At 38.3% G+C, this 20,390-nt stretch overlaps 1 protein-coding gene across 2 annotated transcripts in view; it reads left to right on the forward strand.

Annotated features, from left to right (window-relative positions):
• The window catches only part of RASSF8 (Ras association domain family member 8), a 127,636-nt gene extending 111,832 nt beyond the window's left edge, over positions 1–15,804 (forward strand). For both annotated transcript variants that reach the window (XM_040234573.1, XM_040234574.1), the window contains 3 exons: positions 11,087–11,976; positions 14,588–14,732; positions 15,347–15,804. In XM_040234573.1, the coding sequence (XP_040090507.1) occupies positions 11,087–11,976; positions 14,588–14,732; positions 15,347–15,468 (1,157 nt within the window). In that variant the 3' untranslated portion in view covers positions 15,469–15,804. The remainder of the gene's footprint in view (positions 1–11,086; positions 11,977–14,587; positions 14,733–15,346) is intronic.
• Positions 15,805–20,390: the final 4,586 nt, after the last annotated feature.

A 20,390-nucleotide genomic window follows, 5' to 3' on the forward strand; every position in this document is an offset into this window, starting at 1 on the left:
TTAAAACAGTGCTGATAGTGCTAGACTTTGATATCCCATGAAATTTTCTTACATCTGGCACTACTGTTATGTTTGTAGACATAAATTCAGTTAATAGAGAGGAGGAAATTAAGGCATTTAATTTTATCTCATATTCTTTGCAACTTAGTCCTCGCCCCCTTTAAAAGCCTCACATAATTTATTTGGAGTAAATGTTTAGTATTGTTGGTTTATTATCTTTCTTAGTGAAAACTAGAATTAGCAAGTATCAAATCTAAGTTTCTTTTGTTATATTTGAGAATCAAGCCATGGACAGTGGTTAAAAACCAACAAGATGGAGAAGGCAATGGCAGCCCACTCCAGTACTCTTGCCTGGGAAGTCCCATGGACGGAGGAGCCTAGTAGCTACAATCCGTGGGGTCGCGAAGAGTCGGACATGACTGAGCACTTCCCTTTCACTTTTCACTTTCATGCACTGGAGAGGGAAATGGCTACCCACTCCAGTATTCTTGCCTGGAGAATCCCAGAGACAGGAGCCTGGTGGGCTGCCGTCTATGGGGTTACACAGAGTCGGACACGACTGACGTGACTTAGCAGCAGCAGCAGCAGTTTTTAGAAAAGTCAGAGCAGTTGGAGACTATAGTAAGCTGCCTTTGTTCAATTGGTAACCATGTTCTCTATACAGAATTTCAAGGGGAAGCTGTCCAGATGTACCAGGTGTGTGCTTATCCATTTGGACTAAAAAGGATACTTGTTTGTGGACAAGCTAAAAAGAAGCTTTAACTGAACCTATCCCCTAATTTTGCTTTCTCAGTAACTCAGTCCAGAGCTATTTTGAAAAGTTGACAACTTGAGTACAACAGGCTTTATGACATTTTTCCATACCTGGCTAAGCGACTCTTTTTCTGATTCATAAACACTTCATTGAATTTAGAATTCACCTGAGAGATGATTCAACTGTTGGTCCCCGCTTCTGTTGTACCGTGAGATTTTCTCAGCCTCATGTTCAGTATGCTTCTGATACACACTTAGATATTTATCTCCCTTGTCATGAGAGTTATTGATACTCCAAGTCTAAACATTAAATGAAAATGTTACTGTATTTTGACCTTATTTCTACCATAAAAAATAATAGAGGACTTATTAATTAGGGAAATTTCTGCTATAACAAACACCTGGAGAAATCTCTGTGGCTTCACATAGTAAAAGTTTAGTTATACTAATAGCAGCATATGGACTGAGCAAAACTGCAGATGTTTCTAAAAAATTTATAGTGAAGCAACCTACAGAATAGCCTCTCGGGTTTAAGTCCACTTATTTGCTTCATATAGGGGCAGTATACATATGATTAGGGATTATTGAGTTTTTCTGGATAGCTAAAATTGCTTTCAGGAAACCATCAGGATATAAAAACATGTACACAAGTTGGCAATCTGCAAGTATATATAACAGCTAACAGTTTCTGACTCAATGTTGTTAATACTGATCAATCAAATTAAGTTAGAAGAGAGCTTAAGACAAACCATAATTTGATAAAAGATTTTTTTTTAATATTTATTTGGCTGCATTGGGTCTTGGTTGCTGCAGGCAGGATCTTTCTTTGCAGCACGCAGGCTCCAAGCGCGAGGCTTCAATAGTTGGAATGCATGGGCTTAGTTGCCCTGCAGCACGTGGGCTTCTAGTTCCCCGACCAGGGATCGAACCCATGGCCCCTGCATTGGAAGGCAAACTCCCAACCACTGGACCACCAGAGAAGTCCCTTGATAAAAGATTTTACGTGTTATCTTCTAGTATAGCTGAAAATCCTTTCTGCTCTGATATTTGACTACTTGACAGGTTATATTTGGGTGGTAGAAATTGAACACTTTCTAAAATTATAAGACAGTAACTAAAAGTGAAACCACAATGACACACTTAATTGGCATGAAGTGATTAAACTGCCCAGCAGGAGTGCACTGTGTTGGTCACTGTACACCCTGGGCTTTCTGAAACATTCCCAATCATAAATGTTCAACTTGGGTTTTCCCATATACTATCCCAGAAATGCCATTATTTCAGAGTTCAAACTGCTTCTCAAAACTGTACATGAAACAGAAAACCTTTGACAACTCATCTGTCTCAAGTTATAGTGGAGAAAATACATTTGCCTTGGTAAAATCACTAACAAAAAATATGAAAAGAAGATACTTCTGCCCTCAAGTAGCTTAGAACTTAAAGTACAGCTTACAAAAGATTAGAGAGGAAGAGAAGAGGAAGAAATCAAGGAGACTAAGGGAAAGGTTTTCTGATTCATATTGCTTTGTTGCCTGGTACCAGTGAAAGTACTGAAGATTCAGAGTTTTTCTCTGTTCCCACTCCTTGTCCTCATATCTTTTTCATTTGGGGCCAGTGAAAGTGAAAGTTGCTCAGCCATGTCTGACTCTTTGCAACCTCATGGCCTATTCAGTCCATGGGATTCTCCAGGCCAGAATACTGGAGTGGGTAGCCTTTCCCTTCTCCAGGGGATCTTCCCAAACCAGGGATTGAACCCAGGTCTCACGCATTGCAGGCAGATTCTTTACCAGCTGAGCCACAGGGGAAGCTCTTGTGGGCCAGAGCTAGCATTTTTAATAGAAACAAATTGGAGCTGGGGGCCCAATGTGGCATGGACTGTTCTAAGAAGCCAAGTTTCTTAGTTTGCCCCAACAGAATCAGTTCTCACACAAACACAGTTTATACTGAACTCTAGTTTTACTATTTGTTAATGTTTCTTTCTCTTCTCTGAAAGTTCCTTCAAAGTGTGGAGGTCCTGCTTGTTTTTCTTATACCATTGCTTTTCCTGAAGCAGCTGCTCGATAAAACAGTTTCTAGAACAGTGGTGCCCCATAGACCTTTCTGCAAGGATGGTGATTTTCTGTGCCTGCAGGTCCAGTGCGGTAGCCTTGAGCCACATGTAGCTATTATCTCCTTGAAGTGTGGCTAGTGTAACTGAGGAATTGAATGTTTAATTAAAGTTTAAATGTGGCTAGTGGCTACTAGCTATTGTAGTAATATGACTAATTGCTATCTAGACTAAAAATGCAAAACCCAAGCTTTGTGTCCCATCTATTGCCCATCCTCAGATTTCTTCCTTCTCATCTCCACAAATGAGGATGCTTGCTTTTTTTTTCCAAGTAAAAAATTTTAATTGTAATATTAAAGGATGAGCTAAAGGAGGAGCAAGGGGAAGAAAGAAAAACAGGAAGAAGTAAAGATAAAATGTGCATCAGCAAGCAGGCCCTCCTGCATCCCATCCCACCTCAGACTGCAGGCCTAGCCCCAAAGGCCAGCAAGGGGCTCTCTGCAGAACCCTGGACAAGGTCTCACAGAACTACCTCACGACCTCCACTTCTTTCCCCGCCTTGCAGGTCCTGCCTTCACTGTGGTCGGGCCAGAGGAGCCCAAGGGCCTCCTCAATTCAGTTCAGTCGCTCATTCGTGTCCAACTCTGCGACCCCCTGTCCATCACCAACTCCCGGAGCCTACCCAAACCCATGTCCATTGAGTCGGTGATGCCATCCATCTCATCCTCTGTTGTCCCCTTCTCCTCCTCCTCTTTCCCAACATCAGGGTCTTTTCAAATGATTCAGCTCTTCGCATCAGGTGGCCAAAGTATTGGAGTTTCAGCTTCAACATCAGTCCTTCCAGTGAACACTCAGGACTGATCTCCTTTAGGATGGACTGTTTGGATCTCCTTGCAGTCCAAGGGACTCTCAAGAGTCTTCTCCAACACTACAGTTCAAAAGCATCGATTCTTCTGCACTCAGCTTTCTTTATAGTCCAACTCTCACATCCATACATGACTACTAGAAAAACCATAGTCTTGACTAGATGGACCTTTGTTGACAAAGTAATATCTGCTTTTTAATATGCTGTCTAGGTTGGTCATAACTTTCCTTCCAAGGAGTAAGCGTCTTTTAATTTCATGGCTGCAGTCACCATCTGCAGTGATTCTGGAGCCCCCAAAAATAAAGTCAGCCACTGTTTCCACTGTTTCCCCATCTATTTGCCATGAGGTGATGGGACCAGATGCCATAATCTTAGTTTTCTGAATGTTGAGCTTTAAGCCAACTTTTTCACTCTCTTTCACTTTGAAGAGGTACTTTAGTTCTTCTTCACTTTCTGCCATAAGGGTGGTGTCATCTGCATATCTGAGGTTATTGATATTTCTCGTGGCAATCTTGATTCCAGCTTGTGCTTCATCCAGCCCAACATTTCTCATGATGTACTCTGCATAGAAGTTAAATAAGCAGAGTGACAATATATAGCCTTGACATACTCCTTTTCCTATTTGGAACCAGTCTGTTGTTCCATGTCTAGTTCTAACCGTTGCTTCCTGACCTACATACAGGTTTCTCAAGAGGCAAGTCAGGTGGTCTGGTATTCCCATCTCTTTCAGAACTTTCCACAGTTTGTTGTGATCCACATCCTTTTGGCATAGTCAATAAAGCAGAAATAGATGTTTTTCTGGAACTCTCTTGCTTTTTCGATGATCCAGCAAATGTTGGCAATTTGATCTCTGGTTCCTCTGCCTTTTCTAAAACCAGCTTGAACAATTGGTAATTCACAGTTCACATATTGCTGAGGTCAAAATGACCCCACCTGCACCTCAGAGACGAGGGGCTGAGCCCAGAATTGCAGACTAGTAACACTTGCTTTTGGAGAAGGCACTAGCACCCCACTCCAGTCCTCTTGCCTGGAAAATCCCATGGATGGAGGAGCCTGGTGGGCTGCAGACCATGGGGTCGAACAGAGTCGGACATGACTGAGCGACTTCACTTTCACTTTTCACTTTAATGCATTGGAGAAGGAAATGGCAACCCACTCCAGTGTTCTTGCCTGGAGAATCCCAGGGACGGGGGAGCCTGGTGGGCTGCCATCTATGGGGTCGCACAGAGTCAGACACGACTGAAGCGACTTAGCAGCAGCAGCAGCAACACTTGCTTTTAATTGATTAGATCTAAAATCTTTGAATTATCTTTGATTATTTTCCTGCTCTAGTACCTTACAACTAATCCATCAACAAGTCCTGCCCAAACTACCTTCAGTTTATATTCAGAATCGTGTTGCCCCTCCCCATAGCCACTAACGCTTGATATAAGCCTCCATCATGACTCACTGAGATTTTTGCGGTGGCCTTCCAGCTCATTTCCCTGTATCATTCTGATGCCCTCCAGCCTATTCTCAACAGATTTATTTTAAAGTAATCCTTACAAAATGAACATTATCATCAGTGTTCTGCTCAAAACCCCTTAATAGTAACCAGACTGACTCAGAAAATTTTAAAGTCCAGGCACTGGTCTTCAGCACCCTAGATGAATCCCTGCTTTACCCACAGTCTTACTCACTGTTGATTGCTTTCCTCTTAAACATATCAGAAACATTTCTGCCTTAGTCTTTGTATCTGTTCTTCTCTCTGCTGAGAATACTATGCACCCAGATATCTTCCAAATTCACTTCCTTGGCTCACTGCTTAAATGTCATCTTTTTAAAAATATTTTTAAATAATTTTATTTACTTATTTATTTTTGGCTAGCACTGGGTCTTCTTCTTTTAACTTTTTATTTTGTATTGGAATATAGCTCAGTTGGTAAAGAATCCGCCTGCAATGCAGAAGACTCCGGTTCGATCCCTGGGTTGGGAAGATCCCCTAGAGGAGGGAAAGGCTATCCACTCCAGTATTCTGGCCTGGAGAATTCCATGGACTGTATACTCCATGGGATTGCAAAGAGTTGGACACAACTGAGCGACTTTCACTTTCACAGCTGATTAACAATGTTGTGATAGTTTCAGGTGAACAGCAAAGGGACTCAGCCAAACATATACATGTATCCATTCTCCCCCAAGATCCCCTCCCATCCAGGCTGCCACATAACATTGAGCAGAGTTCCCTGTGCTATACAGTAAGTAGGTTCTTGTTGGTTATTCATTTTAAATATAACATTGTGTACAATTTCTTTTTAAATTCCACATATAAGGGTTGTCATAGGATATTTCTCCTTCACTGACTTACTTCTTTCAGTATGACAATCTCTAGTATGTCCATGTTGCTGCAAGTGGCATTATTTCATTTTAAAGGCTGAGTAATATTCCATTATATATACGTACCACATCTTCCTTATCCATTCCTCTGTCAGTGGACGTTTAGGTTGCTTCCTTGTCTTGGCTAATGTAAACAGTGCTGCAGTGAACACTGGGGTGCATGTATCCTTTTGGATCATGTTTTTCTCCAGATATATGCCCAGCAATGGGATTGCAAGGTCATATGGTAGCTCTATGTTTGGTTTTGTAAGGAACCTCCATACTGCTCTCCATAGTGTCAGTACCAATTTACATACCCACCAACAGGGTGGGAGGGTTTCCTTCTTTCTATACCCTCTCCATCATTTATTGTTTGTGGATTTCTTGATGATAGTTATTCTGACTGGTGTGAAGTGATACCTCCTTGTAGTTTTGATTTGCATTTCTCTAATCATTAGCCGTATGAAACATCTTTCATGTACCTGTTGTACATGTTCGTTGGAGAAATGTCTGTTTAGATCTTCTGCCCGCTTGTTGACTGGGTTGTTTGTTTTGATGCTTTTAAGCATCATGAGCTGTTTGTAAATTTTGGAAATTAATCCCTTCTTGGTCACATCATGTGCAAATATATTCTCCCAATCTGTGGGTTGCTTTTCATTTTGTTTCTGTGTCATTTGCTGTGCAAAAGCGTTTAAGTAGGTCTCTAATGCCATCTTAGCCCAGAGCCCCTCCCTGATTGTCCATCCATGCATACCTGCGCACACATATCCACACACATGCGCATACTCCCCATCTGCCGTACTCTATTTTTCTCTATTGTACCCCGATACATTACCTATAGGCCACAGTCCATTATCCACATTTTTGAAACCTAAAAAATTCTGAACCCTAAAGTTTAATCATAGTTTGTTAGCCATACCTGTATACCTTGAACTCATTTGGGAGTAAAAACTGATCTGATTTGATATGAAGCTAAGGCTGTTTTTAATCTATATTTATTCAATTTGGCATGAAATTGATATATTTTACTTAAGAATTTTCAATATGTTTGACTGTGGACTTGCAGGATCGCACTCTGCTACCTTTCTGTTATCCCAAAAAATTCTTAATTTTTAGCATATCTGACCTTAAAGCTGTTGGATAACGGACAGTAGACCTACATTCATTCATCTATGTGCTGTGTATTGCCTGCCACTGTTTGCTTATTGCTTATTGCCATAGCTTAAAACCATGTCTAGCATGTAGCAGACACTCACACACACTTGTGAATAAATGAATGAATTTTTTAAAGTTTCTGTGAACTTGGTTGAAATTGGTGCAGGCTGAACTGTACAGTACAGACTGAACTTGGTGATCCCCTAATGTCCTATTCATCTGTAAGATTATATAATCCTTTAGAAGATAAAGAAAATAATGTATCATCACATTTAACTCTTAATTTCATATACAAATGATCAATTTTAGAAAATTATGAATTGATTAATTTTGTATCTGCTTACAAAGTTGCACTATCTATTGTAGACTGTTTTGAAGTTTAACAAAACACAGGGAAGGTAAAAGAATCGCTCATGACCTTGCTTCCTAGAAGTAAACATTACAAGCAATGCTTTCTGTGTTCCTACAGATGAGCTTTGGAAAAAAAAAAGATTTCACTCTCCATAAAGCTTCATAGTTAAAGTCTCACTTTTCACTACTGAATTGGGAATTAAATTTTCCACATCATTTAATCCTCAGAACAGTCTTATGAGAAGAGCCCTGTTATGACCCCTGTTTTGGAGGTGATGGAGCAAGGCACAGAGATGTTAAATGACTTGCCCAAGCTCCTGTAGCTGGTAAGGAGCATCCTGGGATTCAAACCAGAAGTCTGGTTCAAGAACCCTGCAGTTAACTACTGTTACACTGCGTTATTTATATCCTCTATAATCCCAGTGGACAGCTGTTAGAAAATATAGTTACCGACTGAATTACATTGAAGTGAAAACTAAAAATCCTTAGTAGTAAAATATACGACTTTTTATAACCAAGATCATCTTTTACAATTTTTATATTTATAGCACTAGTATAGTGTATCAGCCATAATTCTAAGTATCTTCTATATTTTCCACATCCCTAAAAGATATTAACAAATGTGAACACATGTAATTCACAACATGCATCAGTCAGGATGGGTAAGATTATGCTGCATTAATAAACAGTCCCCCCAAAACTTAATGGTTTATATTGATGTGTTAGCTGTTATTTTGGTTAATACTATTTATGTAAAGTAACCAGCACAAAGCCTAGCATATAGGGGACATACTCAATGTTAATCATTATGAAATCAGTAAATGTTCATTATTTTTAATGGTAGTAAATTTGTAATAAAACCTTAAGTAAGTCCTAAGTTAATACGCTGTAGTTCTGTGATTGTGTGATAGTCTCATCAACACACTGGGAAAATATACTGTGAATGATTTAAGAATGTGTTGAATGCACAGCTAGCTGACTGTGTCACTATCATCATAAGAAATACTCTGTGGTAAGTTATCTTAATAGCTACATGCAGAACCTATAGAAAATGACTGACAGATTTGCAGAGTACTTGCATATCACCAGGAAATTTATATCTATATATAAAATATAGAGAGATATGTATATAATCTGCCTTCCAGTGCAGGAGACCCAGGTTTGATTCCTGGGTCAGGAAGATCCTTCTGGAAAGCAGCCCACTCCAGTTTTCTTGCCTGGGAAATCCCATTGGAGTGCCATTGCCTTCTCCAGAGGATCGTCCCAACCCAGGGACTGAACCCAGGTTTCCTGCATTGCAGGCAGATTCTGTGCTACCTGAGCCACCAGGGAAGAGACCATATGTGCGTGTGTGTGTATGTGTATGTGTGTATTTATAGATATGATACAATGTAAGTTCTGTTACAGAGCAATGTTTATTGTAAGAATTCTAAGCCATTATGGAATGAATTAATTAGGTTCACTAACTAATTTCAAAATGTTTATAACTCAAGGGGCAAAGTATTGTCAGAAAAACTGAGTCTGACAGCATAGATTTTTCACTACAGATATAGAATAAGTCCAATGTTAACTGAATAATATGTCCAGAAACAGGGGGATATATTAGCATTAAATTCATAAGAAATCAGTACTAGGTCTCTGTCATGTTCTTTTGAAGAACATACATTATTCATCTTTGGAGTAAGGAGAATTTGATACTGGAGAAAAAAAATCAAATGTCAGTTAAAACTAAAATTTCTGCAGAGCATTTATAATCAGGGTGTTTAATTGAATATATTCTCATGGCTTGACACTATTTCTGATAAATGTATGTTCAGTGTATATTTGTTGAATAAGTAACAAGATGTGACACTTTTAAATGATGATTTTACTTTTTGTCTCTAAGAAATTTCCTAAAATTGTTTCTAAATTGTTGAAATAAGGGCATAATGCTTCTGGATGACTCATATTTGAATATTTGAGTATATATTTGGGTATATATTTCTAAAACTTCATATTACTTCATAGTCTTATATTCCGCTTTAAATTAGGTGAAAGTCATCTGTTACCTCCTTTTAATGATGTCACTCATACAGTGAGATTCCCCTAATGCACTAAAATCTCTTTGTGATTTACCTCATTATATGAAGTTAATGATTCTTGGGATTATACTCAATTGCTTAACTCTTCTAAAGTGTAGCCAGTGTTTATCATTACAGATTATAGCATTCAGACCCAGGTAGCCAAAAGCTTTAAACTACAAATGCCGCAGATAGATAGATATTCCTTTTTATTTGTCTTAGGCTACATTGAGATAGTATACAAGGTAAAACTAAATGTATCCATTTAATAAACTGCACTAAAAGGAGTTCTGCAGGAAGAATTGGAATCTAAATGAAGTATTCAGATTCTGTAAGACCTTGCCAAGTATAGGTATTAAAAACAATGATTATGGGATTTGATTCTAACATAAACTACCTAAAACCCAATTTCTATAATAAAATCAAAGTATTAATTCATTTACCTCTTAAAAAGCTTTTTTATGTTGCTGGATTTTTTTTTTCCTAATTGCACTAAATATGCATTATTTAAAAGAAAGAAAAAGCTGGCAGTAAAAGCAATATTAAATAATCTACCAAGGCATTCTCATGGAGTAGCAGTACCATTAAGCACTGGAAGAATCAGCTTTATATATAATTATGACTCAGTTACAGGCCTTAAGAATTTTAATTTTGTTCATACAATGTAATTATTCAGTTTTCTTTTTAAAGACACTTCATGGCCTGGTAGGATTAGAGAACATTCTACTGGTCTTGTCTAACCCTTCATATAAACTGGTGAGGACATGGGGTCCAGGTGGCAGGAGAGAGATCCTAAAAGTCGCTGACAGACACCAGAGCCAGGAACACAAAGTGCTGTGATCTTTGAAGCAGTGTATACATGTGAAACGGGTTTAACCTTGAAGTTTGGTCATGTGGTTTTTCTGTGGGTAATTATAGTCATTTTTAACCTGAAAATCTTACAAACATTTTTATTCCAGAAAGCCAAATCCAGGTTGCAAAGACATTTCAGTCTCCTTCTTTGCCCAGGTATTTCGATAATAGTAACAACTAATGGCGCTAGTGATAAAGAATCCGCCTGCCGATGCAGGAGGCACAAGAGACGTGGGTTCGATCCCAAGTAGACATTTGCTCGAGTTCTGAAGTCCTTCCTGGTTCCTGGAACCAGGTCCTGGCTTCCAGCAGGACTCTCTAGTGATCTCCTTACTTTCAGCAGGAGGTCTTGCCCCAAACAAGGTCTGGGCAGTCAGACGGGAAGATAGGTTAAGATTCTCATTGAGGTTTAAAGTATAAAGATGATTTTCTAAAGCAAGTCTGAAGGGTATATGCAATTTACATCCCATATTTTATGTGTTACATATCTTAAGGAGTTCAGTATCTTCGAGTGAAGTTTTAAAGGCATCACAGACTGGAATGTAATGCTTATTGAGAAGACACAATTATCCAATAGGTCTTCTGTTTGGAGGCATTATTTTAGCTATACATATCCCATCTTGAAAATTTATTTTTGTCTTTTTTATCTAGGTCGAACTGGAAGGTACACGCTTATAGAAAAATGGAGAGATACTGAAAGGCACTTAGCACCTCATGAAAATCCTATCATATCCTTAAACAAATGGGGGCAGTATGCTAGCGATGTACAGCTGATCTTACGTCGCACAGGGCCGTCTCTCAGTGAGCGACCCACATCAGATAGTGTGGCTCGAATTCCTGAAAGAACTTTGTACAGGCAGAGTTTGCCCCCCTTAGCTAAACTGAGGCCTCAGATTGACAAAACAATCAAAAGGAGAGAACCTAAAAGGAAATCATTAACATTTACAGGAGGTGCCAAAGGATTAATGGACATTTTTGGAAAAGGTAAAGAAACTGAATTTAAGCAAAAGGTGCTGAATAACTGCAAAACAACAGCAGATGAGTTGAAGAAGTTGATCCGTTTGCAGACCGAGAAGCTCCAGTCCATTGAGAAAGAGCTAGAATCAAACGAAATAGAAATACGATTTTGGGAACAAAAATATAATTCTAACCTCGAAGAGGAAATTGTCCGCCTGGAGCAAAAGATCAAAAGAAATGATGTAGAAATTGAAGAGGAAGAGTTTTGGGAAAATGAATTACAGATTGAACAGGAAAATGAAAAACAGCTGAAAGATCAACTTCAAGAAATAAGACAGAAAATAACAGAATGTGAAAGCAAGTTAAAGGACTATTTGGCTCAAATTCAGACTATGGAAAGTGGTCTTGAAGCAGAAAAATTGCAACGGGAAGTCCAAGAGGCACAAGTAAATGAAGAAGAGGTTAAAGGCAAGATTGGTAAGGTCAGAGGGGAAATTGACATTCAAGGCCAGCAGAGTCTAAGGCTGGAAAATGGTATTAAAGCTGTGGAAAGATCTCTTGGCCAAGCCACCAAACGATTACAGGTAAGAACCTTTTTATAAAAAGAATTTTTTTTAATCTGTTTAAAAGATTATCTTTCAGCATCTTCTTTAATGATTATTCATTTTCCCTTGCATTTAGAGTTAGAAACCTACCTTGGTTTATAAGTTCCTTAGAATTTCTGTGACTTATGACAATGCTAAGATAGGAGACTAAACCAAAGATGAGAGCTGGAGCCACAGGTCCTTTTCCATGAAAGCAGCTTTCTTAACTGTGGTAGTGGCAGCACTAGGTAGTTAGAGACAGGAGATGAGAACCTCCGAGCAGGTGTGGACACTAACGATGAGGTCGTGAATCTGACCTCCTCCTTTTAACGATAGGGTAACCAAAGCTGATCACTGAGAAGTGGTTCACAAAGGCTGTGTGGCTAGCTGTCTGTGTGTCTAATTGCCTATCCTTTGTTGCTAACCACTTCTTCTCTCCTCTCCAGAGGGGCAGGTTCCTCCCTGACTTTTTCCCATCTCTAAACCACATACAGGAACATTTATATTTCACACTCAGACCATGATCACTCAGCTTATATTTCTTGGATGCCTATTCTTGGAAAGACAATGTGGCAGTAAATGTAATGGGAGTTGCAAAGAAGTATCAGTTTCTAACAGCTGAAATGAGAAGGAGACTCAATTGATTATAAAATGGTTACTTAACATTTTTTAAAAGATTATTTGGGGGGGATGGGGACCATTTTTAAAGTCCTTTTTGAGTTTGTTACAGTATTGCTTCTGTTTTATTTTTTTATTTATTTATTTTTAGTGTTTCGGTCAGGAGGCATACCAGGCATACAGAAATCACACTTAACCACTGCAGCACCAGGGAAGTTCCTGGCTACTTACATTTAAACGAAAGTTAAATAATATTCAATAAAGCTGTTTAAAAATATTAAATAAAGTTAAATTTCTGTTTTAGTCATATTTGGCCTCTTTTCAAGTGCTCAGTAGCACATATGTTCAAGGGCTCATGTATTGGGCAGTGCTGGTTTAGAAGCTCTGCAATCATGGATTAGAGAGTGAACCATGAGGCTTCAGGGCACAACGGTTAGAAATTCAGACTGTGTGTAGTAACAGCATCTCCAAATAGCGCCTGTGCACATTGGAGTTTGAGAAGAGATGCTTTAGAGGAGGAACAGTTCCACAAGCAGAGAAAGCTGAGGTTTCAGGAAGAGCTGATAGGATTTCCTATCTCTGCCACTCATTACGGTGAGAGGTAGAACTACCACCAAAATTTGGAAAATCAGGAATTTCTGAGTAATAGAAGGTTGTTAACCTATGATTGGTCAGTATTGTACTGTTCTGTTCAGTTGCTCAGTCGTGTTTGACTCTTTCGCAACCCCATGGGCTGCAGCACGCCAGGCTTCCCTGTCCTTCACCATCTCCCGGAGTTTGCTCAAACTCACATCCATTGAGTCGGTGATGCCATACAACCTTCTCATCCTCTGTCAACCCTTTATTTAGACACTTAAGGGTACATTTGGAAATGATATTGCCTTGATATTACATACTAATTTATGAAAATTGTTATTAGTAAACCCCACTTCCTGTGAAAAGTATCTGAGAATCAGATTACTCAGATATCTCCAAGTACCCCCTACACTCAAAGTAGCAAAAAACAACCACTCCTTTCTCTTTTCTCTTCCCTACCCTTACCAGATCCTTCAGACTCACCCAGCTTACATGAGGCCCTGCTGCTTTTCCTTACAGTGCCCTAAGAGAGAAAGAGAAGAAAGTCCATTTGAATAACAGAATGCCTCTCCTTGCTTTTGGAGCTTTCTGGCCATCCAAACTTGGTCTCCTTACTTTAGAGCTCTTCAGTTCACAGACCTGCTTGTCAAGGATTTAAAAACCCCATAGTGGAAATCTTGCCTTCCTCGTGCTCTAACATAAATCTCAGTAAAGCATTTCATGAAAACTTAAAAACAGTTTAAAGAAAAAACAAGGAGCCCGAATCTCATGAACCAAACGACTGTTAATTTTGCTGCATATTATGGAGTAGATGGGCTTCCCTGGTGGCTCAGTCCCTAAGGAGTCTGCCTGCAATGCAGGCAACACCTGGGCTCAGTCCCTGGGTCAGGAAGATCCCCTGGAGAAGGAAATGGCAGCCCATTCCAGTATTCTTGCCTGGAGAATTCCAAGGACAGGGGAGCCTGATGGGCTACAAACCATGGGGTCACAAAAAGTCGGACACAACTGACTGACTAACACTTATTATGAAGTAGATAATGGGGAAGTATAGTTATGAAGAGCTTACCAAGATTGCTGTAAACACCGGGATAGATGGAACCCAGTATTTCATTCATGAAAGTCTGTAGACAGATTTATTTCATCAGGTACATAGTGTACTCCTAGCAGAGGAAGGCATGACATTTAAAAGCACAAACTGAAGAAGCTGTCTTTTATTTGCCTATTTTTTGGCCCATGCCACAGAGTGAGCTTGACCTCCTCAGCCCAGTATGTCAATATAAACTGGGTTTGTTACAAGCACTCTTGTGAAAGTGAGCATCCCACATTTAACCCTGTAGCAGGTGGACAGTGACCAGGATGTCTGTAGCTGGCCAATAGTGAATCCTCAAATTTTAGAAAAAATTTAACTTCCGTCTAGGACAAAGAACAAGAATTGGAGCAGTTGACCAAAGAGCTGCGGCAAGTCAACCTCCAGCAGTTCATCCAGCAGACAGGGACGAAAGTCACCGTTCTGCCAGCGGAACCCATTGAAGTGGAGGCCTTGCATGCAGACATAGAAAGGGGTAAGATTTGAGAAACCGTTTTTTAAAAACTTGATTTTCACTGTTAACTTTGAATAAACTGCTTACATTTGGTTGCAACATTCTCCTACTACTCAAAGCTGATTCTTGGGTCACTTAAAGAAATTTTTTCTGGGAAGAATCAATAATATTTATGTTATTTATTTACTTAGATGGGTAGATATCCTATCACTCATTTTAAACTGTTTCCTTGCAAACTTTTCCTGAAATATGTGTGAGTCATGGTCTATTAAATTGAGTGGTAACTTCTCTCTGTTCCTAAGGCCTCTTCTTCCTCTCCTAAAAGTCTTCGTTATTAATTTGTGCTGGTATTTAAAAGACAGTTCTAAATCTGCCTATGCTTATAATATGAACAACCCAGAAAGAGAGGCACAGTGCTCACCTTTTTCAAAAGATCATGAACTCCTCAGATGACTGGAAACTATTTTATCAACTGAGAGGGTCAAGCAGACTCAGCCTGTCCTCTCACCCAGAACCTATGGGGGGTGCAGTCATTACTCTGTATCACTTGGTTCTTGAGAACAGGGAAAGTTCTAATTTCTCATATCCAGGTCACTGGTGCAAACATCAAATGACTTTCTCCGTTTCTTGTTTAGAGGCACCATTCCAGTCCGGGTCTCTGAAGCGGCCTGGCTCCTCTCGGCAGCTCCCCAGTAACCTGCGTATTCTACAGAATCCTATCTCATCTGGTTTTAATCCTGAAGGCATATATGTATAACATTACCTGTCTTCAGGGTAGAGATCCAGTAAAGGTACCAAGGACGGGTGAAGATTCCTTCTTTGATTTTGTGCCAATGATGAACAGAGGATCTATTTCACAAGCCACCGTATCTTTTTTCTGTCCTAAGTTGCATACCACTTGGAGCCATACCCTGTGCACTGATGCTAAAGAACAAAGAAACTGTGTTTTCACACATCCACAGTGTTGACATTTTTGTCCAGCAGCTGTAATGCCAAGCCTTCATTTTTATTTGTAGCATTTTGAGAGCATTAGGAAAGTATTATACAGTGTGCATACGTAAATAAAACCGTGACTTAAGAGTGAAGAGAAATATGTGACTGACTTAGTTTATTTATTCCATGTAATCAATTAATGAGTGAATGTTGATGTTTTAATATTTTTTATTAATACTTATCCTGTGACTGAATTACATTACATACCGTGTGATAATGACTTCGTGTGCATGTCGCCAGACTCCACGCTTTGCTGATTTACAGCTCCACGAGTGTCATAGGACGCTCTGCCATTGTGAACCCATCCTAGCCACTGCTTAATTAGGTGAGAGAATTCAGGTTTTCTTTTTAATCTGAAGCTTATTCTTTCCTTTACAGTATTTCCAGCATAGGAATGACCACATACAAAAATGGAAATATTTTCATGAAGTAAATTTTACATATATGTTTAAAATGTTTGCAGTGCTCCAGACACTGTTGAATAAAAATATACTTGCTGAATATCTATCCAAACAGGCATGGGGTTTCCCATAACATGATCTGTTTTGTTTCTGCCCTGCCTTTTATTTTAGTCTCATGGATCCTCAGAGTTGCCATAATAGACAAATTAGAGATGTCTGAGAATATTTTCAGGAAGGTTGCTTTAAGTGATATAATTTTTAAAATAACCCACTTTGTATGTATGGTCTGTTGCTGAAAGCACCCTGGATAAGTTATTGCTTGCACATAATTTGCTGTGTACATTATAAACAGTTGCAATTTCTCCAGTCATTTAGACAGAAAGTAGATTGGAGTTAGGTACTTTTTACTAAGGAAATAAAGTTAAATTCAATGTTTGTTTTCATTAATTTTCAGTTCGACTTTCACAGGACATGAAGCTCCCTTTGTGCATGTATTTTCTTATTTATAAAACCAAAAATGAGTCAACACCCCTCCCATGAGTACTGACCTAACTGAGATGCACCAGATTATCTGGATGGATGTGGTCAGATACCTAGCCATTTTTACATTCCCTCTGATCAGAATTTGGTACAATATAATTTAGACTTTATTCTAAAATTTAAAATAGTTTTTAATTCTGAGGAAAACATATTGTCTGTATTATTGACTTGCAACAGAATAACAGTGGGTTAGTATATTAATGCCATGGTAACAATAAAAAGATGTAAGTTATACGCTATGCATGAGGGCAACTTTGGATGTTTTAAACATATCTGACTTATTTTTGGTTTAATGAATGCTAAGAATGCTGCTATATCTAGGTTTCCAGTGAAAATTTTTAAGAATGGCTATGACAATATATAGAAGCTTCTGAACTGAAAGAAATAATGCATAGTTGCCTTTTCTAGTCCAGCTAAATGGCAGACCTCAACTAAAGATATTTTCTTTGGGTTCTTAGAATTACCAAGTTGACCTTGCCATTGTACTGTTTTGCAAAAAAACTTGATAAATCAATGATTCTTACCTAATAACCACAACCTATACACATTTGCTCTCAGTTTGTAATAGTTATTTCATATCTATGTATATTTAAAAATTAGAATTAAAAAATCAAAATAATTTGTAGATTTTCTGATAATAATGGTTTATGTATGCCCGATATATGCCTTATTTTTAAAAGGTTCCACTCTATACTGGGTCATTTTGTTATTGTTGTTCAGAAAATTGAGATCTTATTCACAAAGAAAAACAATTTTTATAAATTGATTACATTCTATTTAAATCAAAACGTTAAACTGAAGACATATTAGACTTTGCAGTTTTTCATTGCAAAGATGCCTGGGCATACCACGAAAAACACAAAGTCAGGATCCAACTCAATTGTTGTCGATTATTATCAGCATTAACCTAATAACTTTAAAGAAAGGCTAGCCGGAAAAAAAAAAAAAAAAGAAAGGCTAGCCGGATCCTGACAGTTCATCTGAATTTTCAAGCTGCCAAATAATCTTCACAGACCTAATTACAGATAGAAATACTATTTCCTAGATAAGAAGATTATATAAATGTGAATTTGATTAATACAACAAGCAACTGTACTTTTTAATCAGTTATATAACTTCTGGAAGTACATCTCTAAGAAATCTTTTCTAAGTCTTTTTTTAAAATAGAGGAAAGAAAACTCATCTCCCTAGAACATCTTAAAAATATCTTAGTCTATTTCTGATCATTTTTATCTATTGTAAATATACTGAGTTAGATTAAGTACCACATCTTTGGATATATTTCAGAGAGGGGAAGTGGGCACTGGTATGCAAAAATACTAAATAGAAAATTTTGCATCTGGGGGAATATTCAGTTTCTGAATACTAAATTAGATTATAAGTTTTTTTTAATTATTACACTGAAAGTTGTTTTATTGTGATTTTCTACAGGTATTAAATACATTAGAAGATTTTTTTTTTTCCTTACCAAGGGATAATTTGAAATAGTATATGTGACCCTTTGGAGTGTTTGTCATCCTCAGAGAATGATCTGTAGTGGGTTGCCTCAGTCCTTTTTTTTCCTGATGAAATATTTCGGTTAGCTTTTTTTTTTTTTCCTGATGCATGGGGAATTTTTATGTGAGATTTCAGTTGGTGTTAATAGGAGTTACCCAATTAATTAATTCCCTCAGCCATCACTGAGCTAGTCATCAATTTCTGTAGTTCAAATTAACTGCAGATGAGAGCTAAAACAAGACTAAGACAGTAAAAACATAGAACTTACAGTGTGAAATGTGAATATTAACAATCTTTAAGAAGAACAAAAAAGCACTCACTTCCAGAACATAAATACATTTTGTACCTGCACTAAAAGAATATTTTCTTTGTGAATAAGAGCAAAGTGGCCTTTCAAGAAAAGAAACTTCATTTAAATCCACTTCTGTGAACACCTTTCCAAGTTAGAACTATAATAACAGATTGAAGAAATAACATGGAAAAGGAAAAAAAAACTCTTGACTTCAGGTGTGCAAAGGGCATGAGCAGATGGATGGTTCCCTGTGTACATTGCCTTTGAAAAATTGGGCCTTAATTTATATGTAAATAACAGTGCTGTGTTCACATCCCTCTTCTACCTAAAGTTGTCTTTATTAGTCCATATTGTATTAAAATTTAGCTCATTAAGTCTTACTTTTATATTATGTCAGTTTGTTTTTTTTTTAAGTTGCATGTTTATGCTATTTGCTACAGTGGTTTTCCGTTTGGGTTGAAGGCCATCAGCTGTATGGAGAAGACAAAACAATCACTATTCAGTATTGCTGCTCTACATTTCCAGAATAAGCTTTCGATGCCAGGACAGTGACTGCTTGAAAGCTGCAGGAGCTCTATTCCAATGCATTTTATATATTTTTAGAAACCAAATAAATGCAGATAACTATTTAGTATACTAATTATATTAAACCAGCAGAAATATAAAGGCAATAAAGTATATACATATATATATGGGGGGAGGGGAAAGGTTAAAAAAATAGGTTTACAGCCAGACACAGTGATGAGCCCTAAATGTATTTCTCAATCTGTCTTTCTTTATTGACCCGAAGAGGATTTGAGTTGCTGCAGCTTTACACAGAAAATTGCCATGTTCACCTACTATGAACCCATAAGTATGCTTTTAGTACTGCTTTGCTTATGTACAAGTAAAATACCTGTAATCTGTATTATATGTAATTATTTCTTTTCTTTTGACTGTCATTTCAAAATGTATATTTTCTGATTATTATCATGAGCTGTAAAACAAAGGATCAATATCTGATATTCTCCCAAATAATAAATTTTCAGGATTCACTGGGGCATTACAACTGCTGGCTTGTTTCTTTAATATTTTAAAGTATAATTTTATTTCCTTTTAAAAAATGCCCAAGAGAAAAGGTCTGCCTAGCAGTGACACAGAGTTACATTTTTCTAAAAGTAATGTTAATTATTATATGTAAGGCATTACCTGTTGCTGCCAAGACAGCTGCTTCATCTAAGTGAGACTGAATTAAACTAATATGCCTCGCTTTTATTTCAAAAGTAAAGGAAAAATTATTTATTACTGTAGCTCTGTATTCCCAAATCTCTTTAAAACCACCAGTGAAAGGAAGAGAAAGAACAATTCAGGACTTCCCACCTGGCCTGCCAGGCACAGTAGGAGGTGTGTTCCACCGTCCTGGAACTTTACGTAACTCATAAGTAGTTCACAGGGCCTTTGAATTTAGTCCTTCCAGATAGCGAGGTACTTTCCTGAATCCCATGATAAAGCTGCGTAATCAGTTATACAATAACCAGCTTCTACATTTTAACCACCTTTTTTTTTGGACTGCGCTGCTTGGCATGGGGGATCTTAGGTTACCCATGTGTCCTGCTCAGTCGTGTCTGATCTGTGCATGCATGTCTGCTCAGTCTTGTCCGACTCCTGGTTTAGCACAGAGCCTTAACCACTGGACTGCCAGGAAAGTCCCTAATTGCTTATTAATGTGAAAGTAATATCTGTGTGTGTGTGCTCAGTCGTGTTCAACTCTTTGTGGCCCCATGGACTGTAGGGCTCCTCTGTCCATGGGATTCTCCAGGCAAGAATACTGGAGTGGGTTGCCATTTCCTCCTCCAGGGGATCTTCCCGACCCAGGGATTCAACCTGCCTCTGTTGCAGCTCTTGCATTGGCAGGCAGATTCTTACTAGGGCCACCTGGGAAGTAATTTGGAAGTATATAAATGATCTTTATATTTT

This window comes from Oryx dammah, unplaced genomic scaffold (genome assembly GCF_014754425.2).
Source record: "Oryx dammah isolate SB20612 unplaced genomic scaffold, SCBI_Odam_1.1 HiC_scaffold_29, whole genome shotgun sequence".
NCBI classification, from domain to species: domain Eukaryota; kingdom Metazoa; phylum Chordata; class Mammalia; order Artiodactyla; family Bovidae; genus Oryx; species Oryx dammah.